Below are 17,989 nucleotides of genomic sequence, written 5' to 3'. Positions count from 1 at the left end.
CTTCTCCTACCATTCAAACCACAGTATAAACACTCCTGGCACCAATAAGCACAAACTTTGAAAGTTTCAGCGAAATTCGATGAATGGTACAGGAATGCGCAAGAGACAAACAAATAAACATTCATTTTGATATATCTAGATTACAAATATTTGTTATTAAAAGCATAGACAATTGATATTATTAACATTCGACCTGATATAAAATAGGTCACATAGGTTCAGAAGGAAATAACAAAAATAATATTCTGAAAATACAGGAAGGTTCTGTTCATCGAACCTTAATCGGAAATGAAATGGGTAAACATGTCACGCTTCTATGGTTTCTTTTATCAATAAAATAGTGCTATTTTCTATAATATATAAAGATCGTTCATTTGGTCATAGGCTTTCATACATCCTACTCTCAGTTAGCATCAAAACAAACATGTTAATTTAAGCTCTTGTTCAATCAGCTATGAATGTTCTACAAAAAGTGGGTCGATTTGGGGTAGGTATTTTGTCAAAATACTTTTTTAGGAAATTCAAAATTTCTAGTTTATCAAAGATGTGGCTATAGACCCACGTTTATTACAAAAAAATTAGGTTAAATTAACTAAATTCAATGCTAGGTAACCCAATGTTGACCAAAATAATTTATTAAGAGCAAAATTGATGTTTTTTTTGTGTCGTACCTGATTTATTTGTCGGTGTTTTGTTAGGCTTGGTTTTTTGTATGTGTTATACCAATAACCTTGATCCTTTGTCCCTAATATTTCTAAATTAAGTATATTATTCTCGTCGTCAAAGGAGATGGTTTCGTATATATAATTTAATTTTTTTAATAAGAAGAAGAATTTGGACTGTCTTGGAAGCAAATTGTTGGTGTTTGTGGTTCGGGTATATAGCTTTGTTTGGAAAACGGCTGCTCGGCTTTTATCATACAAAATTTAAATTTGTATTTGACGTCAGAATACACAATAAAATTTTTGCAGATATGTACAACTTTATTTGTATGTGTTTTAAAATATGAAATAAAAGACATTAAAGAAATCATTTTTTTAAGATTTTATATTTAACTTCAGAATTTTTTCGTGAGGTAATTATAATTATTGAAAATTTAATTTTACCCTATCTAATCTGTAAATATTATCAAACGCAAAATAAAAATAATATAAATTATTAAAAAGCATTTTGATGGGCTTATATTTAATTTACAAACAACACCTTACATTTTTAAAACTTTCCTTCCCTAAACACGAGAATTTCTCAATTAGGGAGGTATTGTTACCACTAATATTATATATTATATATATTGGTTAGTTATGTATTATATGTATATTGGTTAATAAATAAAAAAAATAAAAAAAACAGATTTACGTCGGAACACTAATTTACAATCAACAGATTTACGTTGGAACGCAAATTTGTCGTACATAAAATTAAAATTTTGACATAAAATACGTATTTTTATAATGTTTTATTTTTTCATATTTTATATTACACTACACATAAGTTGGGCAAGATTTTTTTTAATAATTAAGATTAATTCAAAAAAAATTGTGCCCTTTTTTATAATTTCTAACACAAATATATATAAAAAAATAATACAAATATATATAAAGGAGTACATATTCTTATAATTAAAAAATATAATTTTATAGTGAAGTATTTTGGTATTAATTAAAGTTTTTAATGATAAAGGCCGCGCAGACGTTCCTCTTAGTACGTATTATTTTTTGTAGCGATAATTACCTCAAGGTACCGCAGTAGAACTGCGACTGTATTGTGTGCTTTTTCGCAAAGTGATTGGTTATCTAGTTTTCCTTTCTTGTCTGGTTCTATCCTTCGTATACTGTCACCCAATTCCAGCAAACATCATTTTATTTCGTTTCGTTTAAAGTATTTACAGTCCATTTTCAAGTTAACCTGAAGCTGCATAATTTGTGTGCAATATTTTTCATTAAAATAGATGTATTCATGCAGAAAAGATATTTTTTCTACCCGTAAGTAATCCTTCGGAAGCCTTCATTAATTGTTCAATAATCAATACATAATATCGATTAATACGTATTTTGAGTTATATTCATAGCTATATTCACAGTATTTTGAAGAAATTGGTTTGATCAATATGCGTATTCCAGAAGAAATTGGTATGATCAATGTGCTAGAATATCTATAACACAAATGTCATATAATTATATTCATTGGTCTAATATTGGGAAAAGCTCGTATAGCTCTCATAGAAATTGTTGTCTCCCTTACTGTCATGGTGAGAAATTTGATCTAAACGGTGTTAGAAAGAGAAAGCACCACGCTTTATATTCAAATCAAAAAATTTAACACTTAAAACTTTAAATGTACACCTTTATGAAACCAAAGTCTTCAATCGCAATATGAAAAAGAATTATGAATTATATTTACATTAAACAACAAAAAAGTGGGTTAACTTTAACGTTAATAATACATTTGCATAATACAATCATTTCTATATCAGTAATTTTATGTTCAAAAAACCTCTAATGGGTCAATTTTAAAACTTTTTATATTAAAACAAAAATTTATGTTTACTTCTACAATAAATCACCTTTAAAAAATAGTTTTTAGTTTTAGGAAACGCTCCAAAATGTAAAATTTACTCGAATTTTATTGCAAAGCGGTAAAAATCTGACAGAAAATGTCAGAGGTCTAAAGGGTTGAAAATCTGAGGGTTAAAGGGTTAAGCCTCATCTTAAAAATGTTAGTGTAAACAGTAATAAAAGGTCATTAACTTAATAAACAATTACATAGATATAAAGGTAGGTACTCACCAAATCAATCAGCTGAGACAGTCTGAGTCCCAGTTTGACAAGCACAGTATTGTTATTGTTGGTGACAGGTCGAATGAGACGATTGTAGGTGCTGAGAAGGTCATCATAGAGCCTCTTGGCGTCAGGGTTCCCTTCGCAGAGTTGGGGACCCAGAAGGACGGCTGTCACAAACGTAAGAATCGCGCGCGAAAATATTCCCCTACCGGTCTTTGAATCAGATTTTTGACACGACAAATGCATTTTGATTTTATTTGATGTTGTGATGAGAATATACTCAACACTTATTTGTGAAAGCAAAAGATTATTTTTATTTAATTAAATTTCTTAAGGTTTCTAATGTGTAAATTATCATTAGATTGTGTCTGATTTTTTGATAACTTTTTTTGTGTCATATATTATGTGTATTTATTTGTTGTATTCCGAAAAGTCAAATAATGGAGTGTTTACAGGTTTTGAAAAATAAACTTTTTCACTTTTTTTATCAGGAGACTTAATTGATTGTATTATTATTATTGTAATGTATTGTCGGAGATATTTTTTATTCGCATGAAATAATGTCACTTGCCGAAACGGAGTATCAATGGCAGCCGCAAGTAAAGCTTCTGTCAAAACAGAGAGCTTTATTTTTTAGGTTATGTTATTTCCAACGCCCTACAACTTCACAACATGCATAAGAATCCTTCATATTTTCATAACAGTTCACGAAAACATTGTCTTTTTCACTAATTTAGTCCATTCTGACGTCTCAACGTTTTGTTTTTCACAGAAAATATCATTTAAATACACGGAAGATAGAGAAATACGAAGTCTTTATGCGTCGACTCTAGCAAATAAGTACAGATACCTATAGCTATATTCACTCCGGTACTGTTACTCCATTTTCCCATTTTGCGAACGAGGAGCCCGCAATACAGGAATACCAAGTTTGGGGTCCTGTGCGACAGAGTGCCGTCCTACTCCAGAGAGAATACTGTCTCTCTTTGTAGGCAGAGTTCTCTCTCTCTTTCGTTGTACTCTAGAAATAAGGGGGTATAGTCTATTCGTTTGATAAACCTTCCTGAAAAATATCAAATAAAAGTTGAATTATTTGACTAAACGTGCGATCAGTTTTGTCATAGAACATACACTGCAAATTGTAAAATTGGTCAAAGCATTAACTCACTCTTTAAAGACAGATCAAATAATATAACTTTATTCAATTATTTGACAAAAATATTAAAACGATATTAGGTACTTACATCCAAAATAACATCTTTCAATAAAAAAAATTGAGAAAAATTCTTTTCTCATTTTGGACATAAACGTAATTTTTTTGATACCTTCTCAGTACTCAAACGTGAAATAATCTTTTGCCGAAATACATAATATTAATTTTGGTTGAAAGTATATTTTTACTGGATTTGGAAAAATGTTTCCCATTTTTTAGTAAAATAGAGCACAGTTTCTTTGGTCCAGGCTTGGATTTCAGGAATCGATGTATTTACGCATGCGCTCTTCTGTTTGCCCCCAAAACATCTCCGTTCAACCGTCATCTCACACGTTGTCATGGTAATAAACATCTACAGGTTTTAGTTATTATGCGTCCAACGTTTGGTTATACCATGAATCAACGAATTTTATATTTTCAAACAAAAAAATAGCAATCTCTTCTCATATAGGTAATGATCTTTTTTTGTTTGACAACGCCTTAAAAGTTATTAATTTCAACCGCCGAAGATTTTAAAACATTTTTTAGTTAAAGAACTCAGGTATTCAGGAATTATAAGATAAAAAAGTTTTACAATAAGAATTTTTAACGTATTTTATTATTAGTACTAGAACTTACCATCTAGCGTAAAAATCCGGTCTAAGCAATAAAGATAATTGGCTTCGTGTTCAATAATAATAGTCGGTGGTAATTTCGCCAATTAACATAAGTCTATTTGACACCTAGGCGGCAGTTAGGCCAAGGAATTTTATTAACAGTTCAACAAAAAATATCAATGTTTTAAATTATGCAAAATGAAACCCAAATTTTTGGCTACATTTAAAAAGTGTGGGTATTGAACAGAAAGGGGTGGGGCGCTTACTCGGCTGTAAAATAATTTGAAAACGAAAGGAAAACAAGTCATATAATATGTCACGGGAGAATAAAAAAATCTTTTCCATTTTTTATTCCAAGCAATGGAAGAAATCAATGGTTAAATTAAGTCAGGTACGTAAATCAATGGTTAAATTAAGTCAGGTACATTAATCAATGGTTAAATTAAGTCAGGTACATTAATCAATGGTTAAATTAACTCAGGTACATTAATCAATGATTAAATTAAGTCAGGTACATATATCATTGGTTCATTTAAGTCATGTACATAAATCAATGGTTTAATTAAGCCAGGGACATATATCATTGGTTCAATTAAGTCAGGTACATAAATATATTTCACCCTTTACACCCTTATATATTTCAGCATGGCCCTCGCCATACATTCCCATTGGGTTATATGGCAAGCGATATGCTAAAACATTGTATTCAAATCTAAATCAGGAAACTTTATATTTTAATTAAGATTTGTAATAATTGTTAATTTCTTCAGTACAACGCTTAGTGAAAAATTAAGTAAAATTTGTTTGCTTTCAATATATCAATCTTTCAATAGAGTTTTTCAATGCCCAAAACAGATGAATTTTAAATCATCTGTTAAAATAACTTACCCGGAAAAACTTTCGCTTTATTTAAGTTTAAATACTTAATTTGTTAGAGTTCTACAAATAAAACCACGCAAATAAAATACTTGTTAGGAATTTATTATGTTTTAAATAATCACATCCAAACAACCCCCAAATGAAGTTTTGAGTAGATAAAATTGTTTTATTTATATTTAGAAATACGAAAATAAGATTTTTTTCAATAGCAGTAAATCGAACTTGCGTCCGTGACCTACAAAAAGCATGATAAAATCTTTAATGCTAAGCAAGGCCGAAACGTACCCGAAAATAAAACTGATTTTCAAAATGCCATTACGCGTCCGTTCGATTTATTGTAAGCCCAAATAACGTTCCTATTTACGGCCCTTTTATGGCCGGAATGGGCGTCTTTGTGAGAATTCTCTGGGAATTCTCCGAGAAATATGATGGCCCGGCATAATTTTGTACATTTTGTATGGTTAGTATTTTCTCGAAGCCATTTGCATAATTTTCGCCGAAGGTCTTCCCTTCGGCTTCACGCGAGAAGGCCGTGAATCGTTACGTCCTTTTTGCTCGCAGCCGGTGGTTTTAGTTTTGAATATTTTATAGAGTTTTGTATGTGTTTAGTCGCTAATTATTACAGCTTGTTTAAGTTTACATGCAAAGTTTGTTTAAATACAAGGATCAAGCAACATTTAATAACGTCCTAATGCTTGCAGATGATCTTTAATTATTCAAGGATCAAGGAATATTTAATAATGTCCTAATGCTTGCAGATGATCTTTAATTATTCAAGGATCAAGCAAAATTTAATAACGTCCTAATGCTTTCAGATGATCTTTAATTATTCAAGGATCAAGCAACATTTAATAACGTCCTAATGCTTGCAGAAGATCTTAAATTATTCAAGGATCAAGCAACATTTAATAACGTCCTAATGCTTGCAGATGATCTTTAATTATTCAAGGCAATAATAAATGTTATTGTCAAATAACTTATCCGAACTTTTGGTGTCAACAATAATATAAACAAATGTGAAATTATCAAGGTTTTTATTTATTTATTAACGCCCTTTTTCGGGACTTTTACATGAGAATATTAAGAAATATACATTATTTATAGTACATAAGAATTGCTTCATTAACAACATTTTATAATTGTTTAAACATAAATTGAAGGTGTCCACTGACTTGGTATAATTTTTTCCCTCCATTAGTATTCTGGGCAAAGAGGAATACATATGGTAGTTAGTCCCAGAATTTCTGCACTGAAATAAATCCTGACTTGTAGTATTACGTCGTGGAATCCGAAAGCTTATATATATTCTAGCAATACCGGACTATAAACTAAATCATTTAAAATTTATATAGAAATAACAAGTCAGTAAAAAATCTTCTGTCTGACAGTTTGAGCATATTCATATAATTTAACAGAGTGTTGTAGTTCAACATAAGCAGTCTTGCTGTTGAACAGAATCAATTCGTATATCGACATATTTAGCTGAAGGTGAAGCTGCCTCTAAAAGGCAAGCTCTATTGATGCTGGTATAGTTGATACACCGCTTACTTATTATGTAATACAATTTTACAAATGTACTTAAAAACGAAATAAAATGTAATTTTGTAATGTTTTTAAAGGAATAAACTGATTGAATTGAAAATTGAATTGAATTGAAAAATAATTGCTGGAATACCCATTTAAAAATGTATAAAACGTAAGAATTTTTTTTGTATTCTTTTAACAGCATGTACATATATATTATAATGTGGGTTCCAGACAGGAGAATTGAACTCGAGTTGACTACTGACATAGGCAAAATATAACAATTTATTATTTTACAAGCAATAATTATTCGCCTGAAACACTCATCCACATTGACAAATCTCCTGATAAAAGATACATGACGCCAACGGGACTTGAACCCGTGTCCTTTCGATTGAGTTCGAGTCCCATTGGCGTCATGTATCTTTTATCAGGAGATTTTTCAATGTGGATGAGTGTTTCAGGCGAATAATTATTGCTTGTAAAATAATTGTTACCCTTTGTGCTATGCATAAAAAATCTTGTCTTAAACATTAGTATACCAAAAAAATAATAATTTATAACAATTTAATACACTTTGTATTGAATAATGAATAACGAATAATGAATACAGTAATTCTTTGTTGTCTCGGAAATTAATGACTGGTGTATATGGTTTGATTCAATTTTATCTCATTATATTTCATGCACAAATCATATCCAATAAAGCTTAAAAAATGTTGTGCTCTATTTTGAGTATCTTATCATTTTTGTAAAATCAACACTATCGAACATCGTTAAAAATATCCGTTTTTCGCAATTAACCTCGAAGTATATATAAATGTGTGCAAATTATTGTAATATGATTGTTTATTTAATAATATAAAATAAATATACATCAAAATTGTAAATTTCATGTATTGAGTATAATTCCGTAGTTTGGTGTCCGAATTATGTAGTTCATTCACACACCATTGACAGAATCCAAAATAAATTCTTAAGATAATGTATAAATTTTAGATTAATTATTGCCAGATAATGTCGAAATCAAATATACCTGCTTTACTAATTATTTATTAAAATTATCGGAACGAGGAATGTGTTTATTTAAAATTATTAATTCTATGTTGAATACCCCTGAGTAATTTCGTTCCACATTCCTGACAGGACAGTTACAAGACAGTACCTAATAATTTATAATCACCAGGAACAAGTGTACAAGGAGATGGACTTGCCGAACGTCAAAGCGGTGCTGCCAAGGTTTGTTATCTATGTGAGGATACTGTGACAGCGCTCTATTAGCAGCAGACACATACCTGGACGGATGACGAACCTCGTGCTGGCACTGTTGGTGGGCGCGGTGCACTCTTTCGCTGCAGCAGCTGGTCCAGTTTCCTCACCACCTAGGATTCTTGCAGCAGAGTCTCCATCCTCTATCTTCGTCGAATGTCACAGCGGTGCTGCCAAGGTCTGGAATCCACGAGAGGACATTGTGTCAGCGCTCTATTAGCAGCAGACACATACCTGGATAAATGACGAACCTCGTGCTGGCACTGTTGGTAGACGCGGTGGACTCTCTCGCTGCAGCAGCTGGTCCAGTTTCCTCACCACCTAGGATTCTTGCAGCAGATTCTACATCTTCGTGTCACCTGTTTCTGTACTTCATTTTATTTAACTTAATTTCAATTTCAATTTGTAATATCTGCATTAACTGTAAAGCGCCCCTGAGGTGATATTTCACAAAAGCGGCGCTATAAAAATCATCCAATAAATAAATAAATTAATAAAAATAATTTATTATTAAGTTCTTTTGTGGAATATACTCTCAGTATCGCACTGGTGTAAGACCGCCATTCAGAATTGAAACGTTGCTTGAAATGGATTTGGCCGTATTTGGTGACCAGATATGAAAATCCAGACTTTCCCACCTTCACCTTTCCAATTCCCCCACCCCTTCTACCATCATCCTCACACCATACCCCAATTGGGGATGCCATTGTCTCACTGGCTTCAGACGGTTGAGAGATGTTGGGACGTTGGGAAAAATACTAATTTACGCCCATGAGACGAATCCAAAATTTGGGAAACGTATACTCCCATACTTAAGATGTATTTAGTTCAATAATGTTGCATTACATATATTTTTTTTCAAATAGAGCATTGGATTTGTTTAACTCTGGATGTCCAAAATGAAGTTGGTGAATAAAATTTGAAAAATTTTATTATTTTATTTTCACGTTTATGTTTGTGATTATAATATATAAAATAAAAAAATATAGATGTATTAGTCTATTTAACTGGAGGACAAAGATAAACAAATAAAATTGAAAACTTCTTTGTGGTTCTCCTTTATGCAAATTATGCCATATTGTAACTACAAGTATTTATACTACCTAATTTATTTTTGTATCTTTTTTTTATTTTTGCAATGTTATTTAATTTTTATTTGTATTATGTCTGTAAAAGCCCTACGGATATTCGATAAATAAATAAATATGGATTTTTTTATTTTTTTATTTGTATTTTTTGTTTTAACTTTCCCAGAGCCTGAGGCAATACGGTATTCCTGTTTATTATATTATGGTTATCAAGCATACTTCGCATTTTCATTTATGTTTTTTGTGTGCTATTCTGTTTGATGTTTCGTTAAGGTTTATTTGTATTATATTCTTCTTGAATGATTAATATTACTATTCTTTATTTTTAAACGTTTTTTGAGGAAAAAAAGTTTGACAGCATTTTCGTCTTCCCAAGGAATTATCAAACTGTGGAGAAGCCACTTACAGGCGATCTTTCTCCATTTTTTCTATATTGAGGTGCTTATAAAAAAATCTTTAGATAAATAATTTTTGTTTTTATTATCAAATATCTGTCAACGCCACGCTTTGGCTCAGTCTATCTGTGCAGATAGAGAAACAATAGCACAGGGCACATACATATAATAATACAATATAGGTAAATAAAACACATGCATATTCAAATGCAAGGTTGTGTCCAAATTTTAAAGCAATCAGTAAAAACTTTCGGAGATGTATGATTTTGAACAAACAATCATTTACATTTTTATTTACTCTTATTGATTATGAACATTCTAAATTGTATGAAATGCAGTAAGAACCGAGCCAAATCGTTTTATTCTTCTTTGCGTTTTGTTTCTATTGATGGTTGAAGAATAATAATAACACCTGAGATCTTGACGATGTTTGAGATGTTGTGTTCCTGCCAAAAAACACTTTTCACATAGGTGAATCGCTTCCTGCCAAAATTTATTTTACCATGTCATAAACTGAAGTCCCAGTCGCATTTCAGTTCCACTGCAAAACAGAACGTGAAGAAAAGTGGAGGAAAAAAGAACACACCCAATCCAATATATTTATATTTAGATTTTGTTTTCTAAAATGAATAAATAAATAAGTGAATGAATGAAATGGAATCTTAATAGTGGAAATCAACCCACTTCTCGATATTTGATTGAGATGTGTAGTGGTACGCAACTACTTCATTCGAACGAAATTCTAGAAGTCTCGATTGTTCCAAACAAACTTCTTGGATGTTCTTTTATTTATTTGTTTGGAAAATTCTACATAGCAACCAAATTGTTCCAGAAGCTTCTTCACCTTTTAAAATCGACAGAATGAAGAAGTCAGTCAGTCATCAATCTCCCATCAGTTAACAAGGTGCTCAACGAGTGATAATCCGCGCACATCACTTGCGCGAAGGACATTCTTCCCGGCTCTCATCATGGACTCCATCGGGACATCATCATAGCGCTTTGGCCCAGATCGCCGTTCCTGGCCAACGCTACGTGGATTACAGCGCCTTGGTTCCAGCGTCTCTGACCAGCGCTTCATCCACTCACCATGACCACCACGAGGACACGCAGCATCCTCACTGGTCTACTCAGTTCCCGTTCAACCGCCTAAAAGGTCCACCGTACCTTCGGCATTCTCGTCAGCATTGGAGTACTGATTGCCAAGATCACCAGTGCCTGACAGACAACGAGTCCGGTCACCAGCGCCCGGCGTCGACTCACAGACCCGCGCTTGACCAGCCATCACAGCCAGCATCCGGAGAATACAACATCAGTCCTACGCCCACTCTCATCACGGCCCTGACTCACAAAATAAACACTCTGACCTTCACAACATCTTTCATTCCGTGCCTCCTCACCAGATCCCCAAAGATGCAAATAGACAGATTGACATTCTCATCGTTGCCGATGAGAATACATTCTATAAACTTTTGTTGGTACTCATGGACATACATGCTTTTGTTGATACTTATGGACATACATGTAAATATACAAAATAAATATCGGTACGATCCAATTAGGATTTGACTTAAGTGATAGCGTGGTTTACTAATTTTAGTCAGTACGGGGGAGTAAGGTCCAATCCTCATTCAAACCAAACAAATTCCTTCATCCATTAATAAAAATGTATAAAGATGTTATTGTAAAAAAATAACATTGGATTTTACGGGTTATTTTTTATATATTTTTTTAAATTGTCCAGTTTTATCGTGTTATCTATAGTGTGTATTTGCACTTTCATTAAAAGATAAAAAAGTGGCACAGATAAAATTCTCATATATGTATTTTCAATTTAACGTGAGATAAATATATAAAAAAAATGATTAAAACAAAAAAATTGTTAAGTAAATATATAATTAATAATATAAATGTATAATTTAATATTATAAATATTTTTTCAAAGATAAGTTAAATTATTTTTTTTACGTTTACCTTAAACATGAGGTCCTGAAAAATAATTTCCCTCAAGACCGATGTCATCTTTGAGGATGCTGGGTGGTGGGTCTTTTCTTCAAACGTAGCGAACCATTTGGGGAGTCGTATGGTAGAGGTGTTGATTATCCACTGAGTTGTTCCTAAATTATTATGATTTTTTTAATTTTTTTATGTGACACCTTAAAAGAGTGTCCCTGCCTGTGCAGTGTACAGACAGGGGAACTATGTCACCACCCGGTTGGGCGGCGTTGTGAGGCGGAATAAGGTAGGGGCTGTAGGAAGGGATTTGTTAATGCGAGCCTTGAAGAGGCTCGGATTATAGGAGGGAGGAAAAACAAATGCCGGTAGCTCGTTCCACATACGAGCCGACTTACACAAAAACGAGTCGTAAAAACGGCCCGTTCTCATGAAGCCAACGTCAACCGTGAACGGGTGTTCAGTTCGTGTCCGTCGAGTTTCGCGCACGTGCACCGGTGCGTCAGGAATCAATGCTGCTAGCTCTTGGAGCAGGCTCCATTGAAATACCTGTAAAACAGACACAGCATGCCTACATTGCGTCTATGCATTAGAGAAGGCAATCGGTCTGTTAACAACGGATTGTCAATCAGACGGATCGCTCTCCTTTGCACAGACTCAAGCAGGTTTATCAAGTATTTTGGGGCACCAGCCCAAAGGTGGCTCCCAAATTCAATAGTTGGGCGGACTTGAGACTTGTACAGGGTCAGCAGCTGGTCACTGTTGAAGAATCTCCTAGCTCTGTACAAGACGCCCAACTTTTTGGAAGCCTGATTTACTCGGGCTTCTATGGATCCCCGATACTTGAGCTGGTCTGATATAGTAACTCCAAGCATTTCAATGGAGTCTTTATTGGGGAGAGTGCTCCCATCAAATTGCACCAGACAGTCATTGATCTCCCTCTTTGCCGAAATCAGACACGCTTGGGTTTTTGAGACGTTGAAACTGAGCAAGTTGGCCTTACCCCAGGCACGAACCATCTCGAGGTGGTGGTCAATTTTTTGCTTCAAAACTTCCCGAGCTGTTTGGACATCATAGGTGGAAGGGGGCCTGTCAAAAATATAACCCTCGTGAACGGTGCTGTCATCAACGTAGCAGTGAATTGGTGCACATTCAACGAGATCGTTGATGTGCAATAAAAACAGCGTCGGAGACAGCACAGATCCTTGTGGCACCCCCGCATTGATTTGGTGCGGTGAGGAAGAAGAGCCGTCAACCGCGGTTTGAATTGTTCTTCCCCTCAGAAAGTCTGCAATCCAACTATGCAGGGTTGGGTGGATCCCATACGATGATAACTTCCCGATAAGCGCCCGGTGCCAGACTCTGTCAAAGGCTTTGGAGATATCCAACCCAACGGTTTGAGTTTCACCAAAACATTCCATGTACCGCCCCCAAATATGCGTCACATATCCGAGTAGATCGCCACACGATCGGTTTCGACGAAATCCGTATTGTCGATCGCTTAGGATATTGTTATTCCCGAGATATGTGAGCAATTTGTTGTTAACCACCCTTTCTAATACCTTCGAGAGTATGGAAGTGATGGCTATGGGGCAGTAGTTAGAAGGGTCGGAGCGGTCCCCTTTTTTTGGGATTGGGTGGACGATTGCCCTTTTTCAAAGATCTGGCACCTTTCCACCTTTGAGAGAGAGCCTAAATAATTTCGCGAGCACTGGAGTCATTTCTGCAGAACACCTCTTGAGGACCAAGGCAGGTATTCCGTCCGACCCACTGGCTTTGTCGACTTTCAGCTCGTTCAAGACTCGGAGAACCTCTCTGTTCCGGATCTTCGGTTCATCCATTTGAAAACCGCAGTGCGGAATGGAAGGCGGAGTCTCTCCGTTATCTTGAAGAGTTGGGTTTTCCATGAAAATTTTGCCTAATAATTCAGCTTTCTTGCGGGCCGAGTTAGCCAGCCGACCATTAGGCTTGGTCAGAGGTGGGGAAGTGGTTCTGCAGAAATTTCTTCCGATCGAGCTAGCGAGTGACCAGAAAGCACGGCTACCAGTGGGGCAGTCAGCCAGCTTTTTCGCAATTCTCTGGTCGGGATCGCTCTTAGCTCTATTTAGAACTCTCTTACAATCCTTTGCCCGTTTTCGGTATCCCGAAAGGTTATTCATGGAGCTAATCTTCCGGAGTGCATTAACTTATTCAACTATCCAGAAAATCTGTTATGATATATCCCTGGGCATGCATTTATATTTCAATAGTTACATTATGTCAGGATATTATTGGGTATAAAAGGATAAAAATTTAATAGGTATACATAGCAAAACATCACGCATGTACATATAATCATAGGTACACATATCAAAACATCACACATGTATATATAATAATAGGTACACATAGCATAACATCACATATGTAGGTACATAAAATAATAGGAACACATAGCATAACATCACGCACGTACATATAATAAGATTAATACAACTTAGCAAAATACTAATACTACGATATTGATTTTAAATAACATAGACACTCTCCAAACTGTCTCTCTGTGGGAGGCATTCATATGTTCGTCACTCCAAGATGCACTGATCCCTAGATTCTTACCCAACCCTAAAACCTTTTGTCTTCCCAGAACATACTTTCCTTCCTTTCATTAAAAAAGACCACAAAGCATTCTAAAAGTTGACACAGGCCCCGAGGGAAATTATTTTCCTCATGGCCTCCTGTGTTTAGTTAATATTAAAATAAAATCAAATAAATACATTAACAACGCCTTTAATGATTATTTTGGTTTTAACTTAGGAACCAAAAAACTATGTACACAAAATTATAAATGTTCTTATGTACGAGTATGTATATATTATACACTGTGTCGTGAATGATGACAGTTGATCCCCCAATAGTTGAAGTTGAACGAAGCACTAACTTCATTCAATATAATATTGTAGCATCGCATGCTTCTGAAATAATGCGACCTAGTGCTTGAGATGATAATATAGTAGTTAGCTTGAGGTCTTCAAAACTTCTGCCAGTTAAAGCAAGCGTTTACTTCTCATGTGGTGAGCTTGTCTCAGAATTGTATCAAGTTTTAATAAACGGTTTAACCAGTACCAGAAACACAAAATAAAATTCTTCGTTCGCATGCAAATAATTGTGGCAGTCTTTTGAAAGGAATTTCAATTCAAAAATTAAATTTACACGCGAAAAAGGTTATATTTTTTTCATCCAGACTTCACACCAAACAGTATGTTTTTTCTAACATTCTGACTTTTTTAAAGCTACCATTAGTCCAATTGCATCAAGTCGTCGTTAGTTAAATAAAATTGATGGGATCGGATAGCACAACAACCTTCGTCTGATGTTCGCCAGATATACCTAATACCTACCTACACCGCGTCAAATATACTTGAAGGTGTGTGGTTTTATGGCATTCTTGTATACTTACACACTTACGTAAGTATACGTATACAAGTATACCTGCGCAAGCATACTTGTCAAGAATACAAGTAAACTTGAAGTTCTATGGCGGGTGCATGTATTATATGGGCTAAGTCATATAAGTTTTCAGTGTGTTCCGTTAGATGATCGAGCGGTCCAAAGCTTCGGTTTCCCACGCAGGCCTTGCGAGTTTAACCATCTGCCTAAAAAAGTCTTAGAGTAAAAAGTAAGAAGTAGAATAAATTAATCTTTTCGGGAATCAAGTTTTTTGTAGCCGAAAACACAAGTCGAAATCTTCGTTGAAAGATGATCGTTTGTAAGATGGATAAGTTTTGGATTTATTTTGTTTGTTTATAAGTTTCATAGAATTTTTTTTCATAATTTGAATCAAATATATGGAATGTTAAGAATTATCACATGAATCTTAGGGGAATTTCACCACCTTCTTGATAGTTTATTCATAATACAACGCATATTTTCGATTTAACATTTATTTATTTTAAAAATCAAGTTAAGTATCGGTTTCTCAATGCTATGAATAGTGGCTATGTATTGGAAAAATTTTTCTACGTCGATACTTACATTTGGAAGAATTTATTTATTTATTTGTTAATGTACGTTGTCCCATGTTTGTGAAATATCCCTGACATAAGTACCTACAATACCTACATCATTGTGAAAAGTGTGATATTTGAAAATAGATTAGAAACGAGAAATATTTGAAATAACGCCGCGACGCCGACGCTAGTTCCCGACGCCCTTGTCTCCCTACGCGTCCTATAAAAATGAACCTCCTTTCCACACGTCCGCAATGCGGCCGCGCCGCCGCATCGCCCGAACCTTCCGTAGGGCTGTGATATCCCCCAATCTAAACATCCACCGAGGTTCACAATAAGGCTCATGGGTCAAAAGACGCCCACACAAAGAGTTAAAGATAAGGGTTTACCAATACATTCATTATTGGTAAGTATGAGAACTTATTAACTACCATAACGCACAAGAATCCCAATTACAAAGAGTTGATTACAGTATTAAGTAAAGAACGATTAAATCTTAATTTTTGGTAATGTTTGGGCATAAATTATAGGTACGAACACTCTTACTCATAAATGCTTACGACCATGTTTAAAACTAGCATGCTCTTCAATTGTACACACTTCTTTTAAGCATGCTTATGATTCTGCGTGCGTGCTAAAAGCAAACAATTTAACACACGTGCTATTTAAACGCAGACCCTCGGCCAATATGGAAGCTTTGTAAGAAAATACATGTACTCCATACAGTATCAGTTCTTTACAAAATTGATACTAGCATGCTCATGAGCAAACCTGTTCAGACTTGCTTTGTAAGAAAATACATGTAATCCATACAGTATTAGTTCCCTACAAAATTGATACTAGCATGCTCCCCCTTCTACCCGCGTTTAGGTAGCATGCTTAATACTAACAATGTTTTACACACACATGTCACTAAGTTTTAATTGCTCAAAAACCTTCACAAAAATCTGAAAATGTTTCTCTTTCTTTAAAAAAAAAAAAAAATGGGTGTGTCAAGCCTACGCAAGACAGAAGTGAAACTTCTAGTATTCTTCTCTCTCTCTCTTTTCATTTCATTCTCTCTTTTTTTCTGTCTATTGACATATTTATAAGTAGCATGTGATAAAAAAAATTAAAAGTTATAAAAAAAGAAAAAAAAAATTAGTTAAAGCGGGGATCGAACCTCGGTTCTTCACGACCACAGTCGTGCGCTCTGCCTGTAGACAGCGAAGATGAGTTAGGAGAGTGAGTTAAACTAGGTATATAATATTTACACCTTGCTAATGTTTTCAGTATTATTAGGGCTTTTTTATACTAATTTTCATATATTTATTGGCAGGTAGAGTAGAAATTAATATTGTTTAGCGTTTGCCAACGACCATACCATGTTGAACACACCGGTTCTCGTCCGATCACCGAAGTTAAGCAACATTGGGCGCGGTCAGTACTTGGATGGGTGACCGCTTGGGAACACCGCGTGCCGTTGGCCTATTTTTTATTTTAATTTCATGTTTTTTTTATTTTTTTATCATTACTATAATTAATAATATCATAAAATTCTTTAACTTTTCAAGTATGCCACAGGCCTAAAATATTACTTAGTGGATTGATATTATGGTCAACCATTGAAAAAAAAAATTCCTACAAACTTATTAATGTAATTACGATCTTTTTCAAGCGCGTATGTAATGATTATTTTTATCAACCTCGCACACACCTTGCTAATTTTTTCAATATTATTAGGGCTTTTTTATACTAATTTTCATATATTTATTGGCAGGTAGAATAGAAATTAATATTGTTTAACTTTTGCCAACGACCATACCATTTTGAACACACCGGTTCTCGTCCGATCACCGAAGTTAAGCAACATTGGGCGCGGTCAGTACTTGGATGGGTGACCGCTTGGGAACACCGCGTGCCGTTGGCCCATTTTTTATTTTAATTTTATGTTTTTTTTCATTTTTTTATCGTTAACATCATAAAAAATTTTATATCATTCTTTAACTTTTCAATTATGCTACAGGCCTAAAATATTACTTAGTGGATTGATATTATGGTCAACCATTAAAAAAAAAAAATTCCTTAAAAACAAAAAAATAATATTCCATGGCCGAGAATCGAACTCGGATCAACTGCTTCGAAAGCAACTATGCTGACCATTACACCACCAACGCCAGTTGTCGAGATGAGCTAAGAAGCATTTATATTTTACTTCAAAACTTTTACTACATCAAATGAACTTTAATCGGTCCCGCATTTTCGTTTCGGTCATGAGTTGGTTTTACTCCTCGAAATTGCATGACGCGCGTAAAGAAGTTTCACTT

The 17,989-nt window shown here is 34.3% G+C and overlaps 1 protein-coding gene and 2 non-coding genes across 3 annotated transcripts in view; 2 read left to right on the top strand and 1 right to left on the bottom strand.

Annotated features, from left to right (window-relative positions):
* The window catches only part of nAChRalpha2 (nicotinic acetylcholine receptor alpha2), a 342,153-nt gene extending 338,554 nt beyond the window's left edge, over nucleotides 1–3,599 (bottom strand). The window contains exon 1 of the mRNA XM_089642553.1: nucleotides 2,787–3,599. Coding sequence (XP_089498679.1) covers nucleotides 2,787–3,026 — 240 coding nt within the window. The 5' untranslated portion in view covers nucleotides 3,027–3,599. The remainder of the gene's footprint in view (nucleotides 1–2,786) is intronic.
* A 13,433-nt stretch (nucleotides 3,600–17,032) lies between these two features.
* LOC149425970 (5S ribosomal RNA) lies at nucleotides 17,033–17,151 on the top strand. Its single transcript, XR_016304666.1, has one exon. It is a non-coding gene; the product is annotated as a 5S ribosomal RNA (ribosomal RNA).
* Nucleotides 17,152–17,473: 322 nt separating this feature from the next.
* On the top strand, nucleotides 17,474–17,592 carry LOC149425969 (5S ribosomal RNA). The gene has a single exon (XR_016304692.1). It is a non-coding gene; the product is annotated as a 5S ribosomal RNA (ribosomal RNA).
* The last annotated feature ends 397 nt before the right edge of the window (nucleotides 17,593–17,989 follow it).

Source organism: Hesperophylax consimilis, chromosome 2, assembly GCF_061612785.1.
Source record: "Hesperophylax consimilis isolate HC1 chromosome 2, BYU_Hcon_1.0, whole genome shotgun sequence".
In the NCBI taxonomy this organism is placed as follows: Eukaryota; Metazoa; Arthropoda; class Insecta; order Trichoptera; family Limnephilidae; genus Hesperophylax; species Hesperophylax consimilis.
Note: the sequence above shows the minus strand (reverse complement) of the source record. Positions and strands in the feature narration are given on the sequence as shown.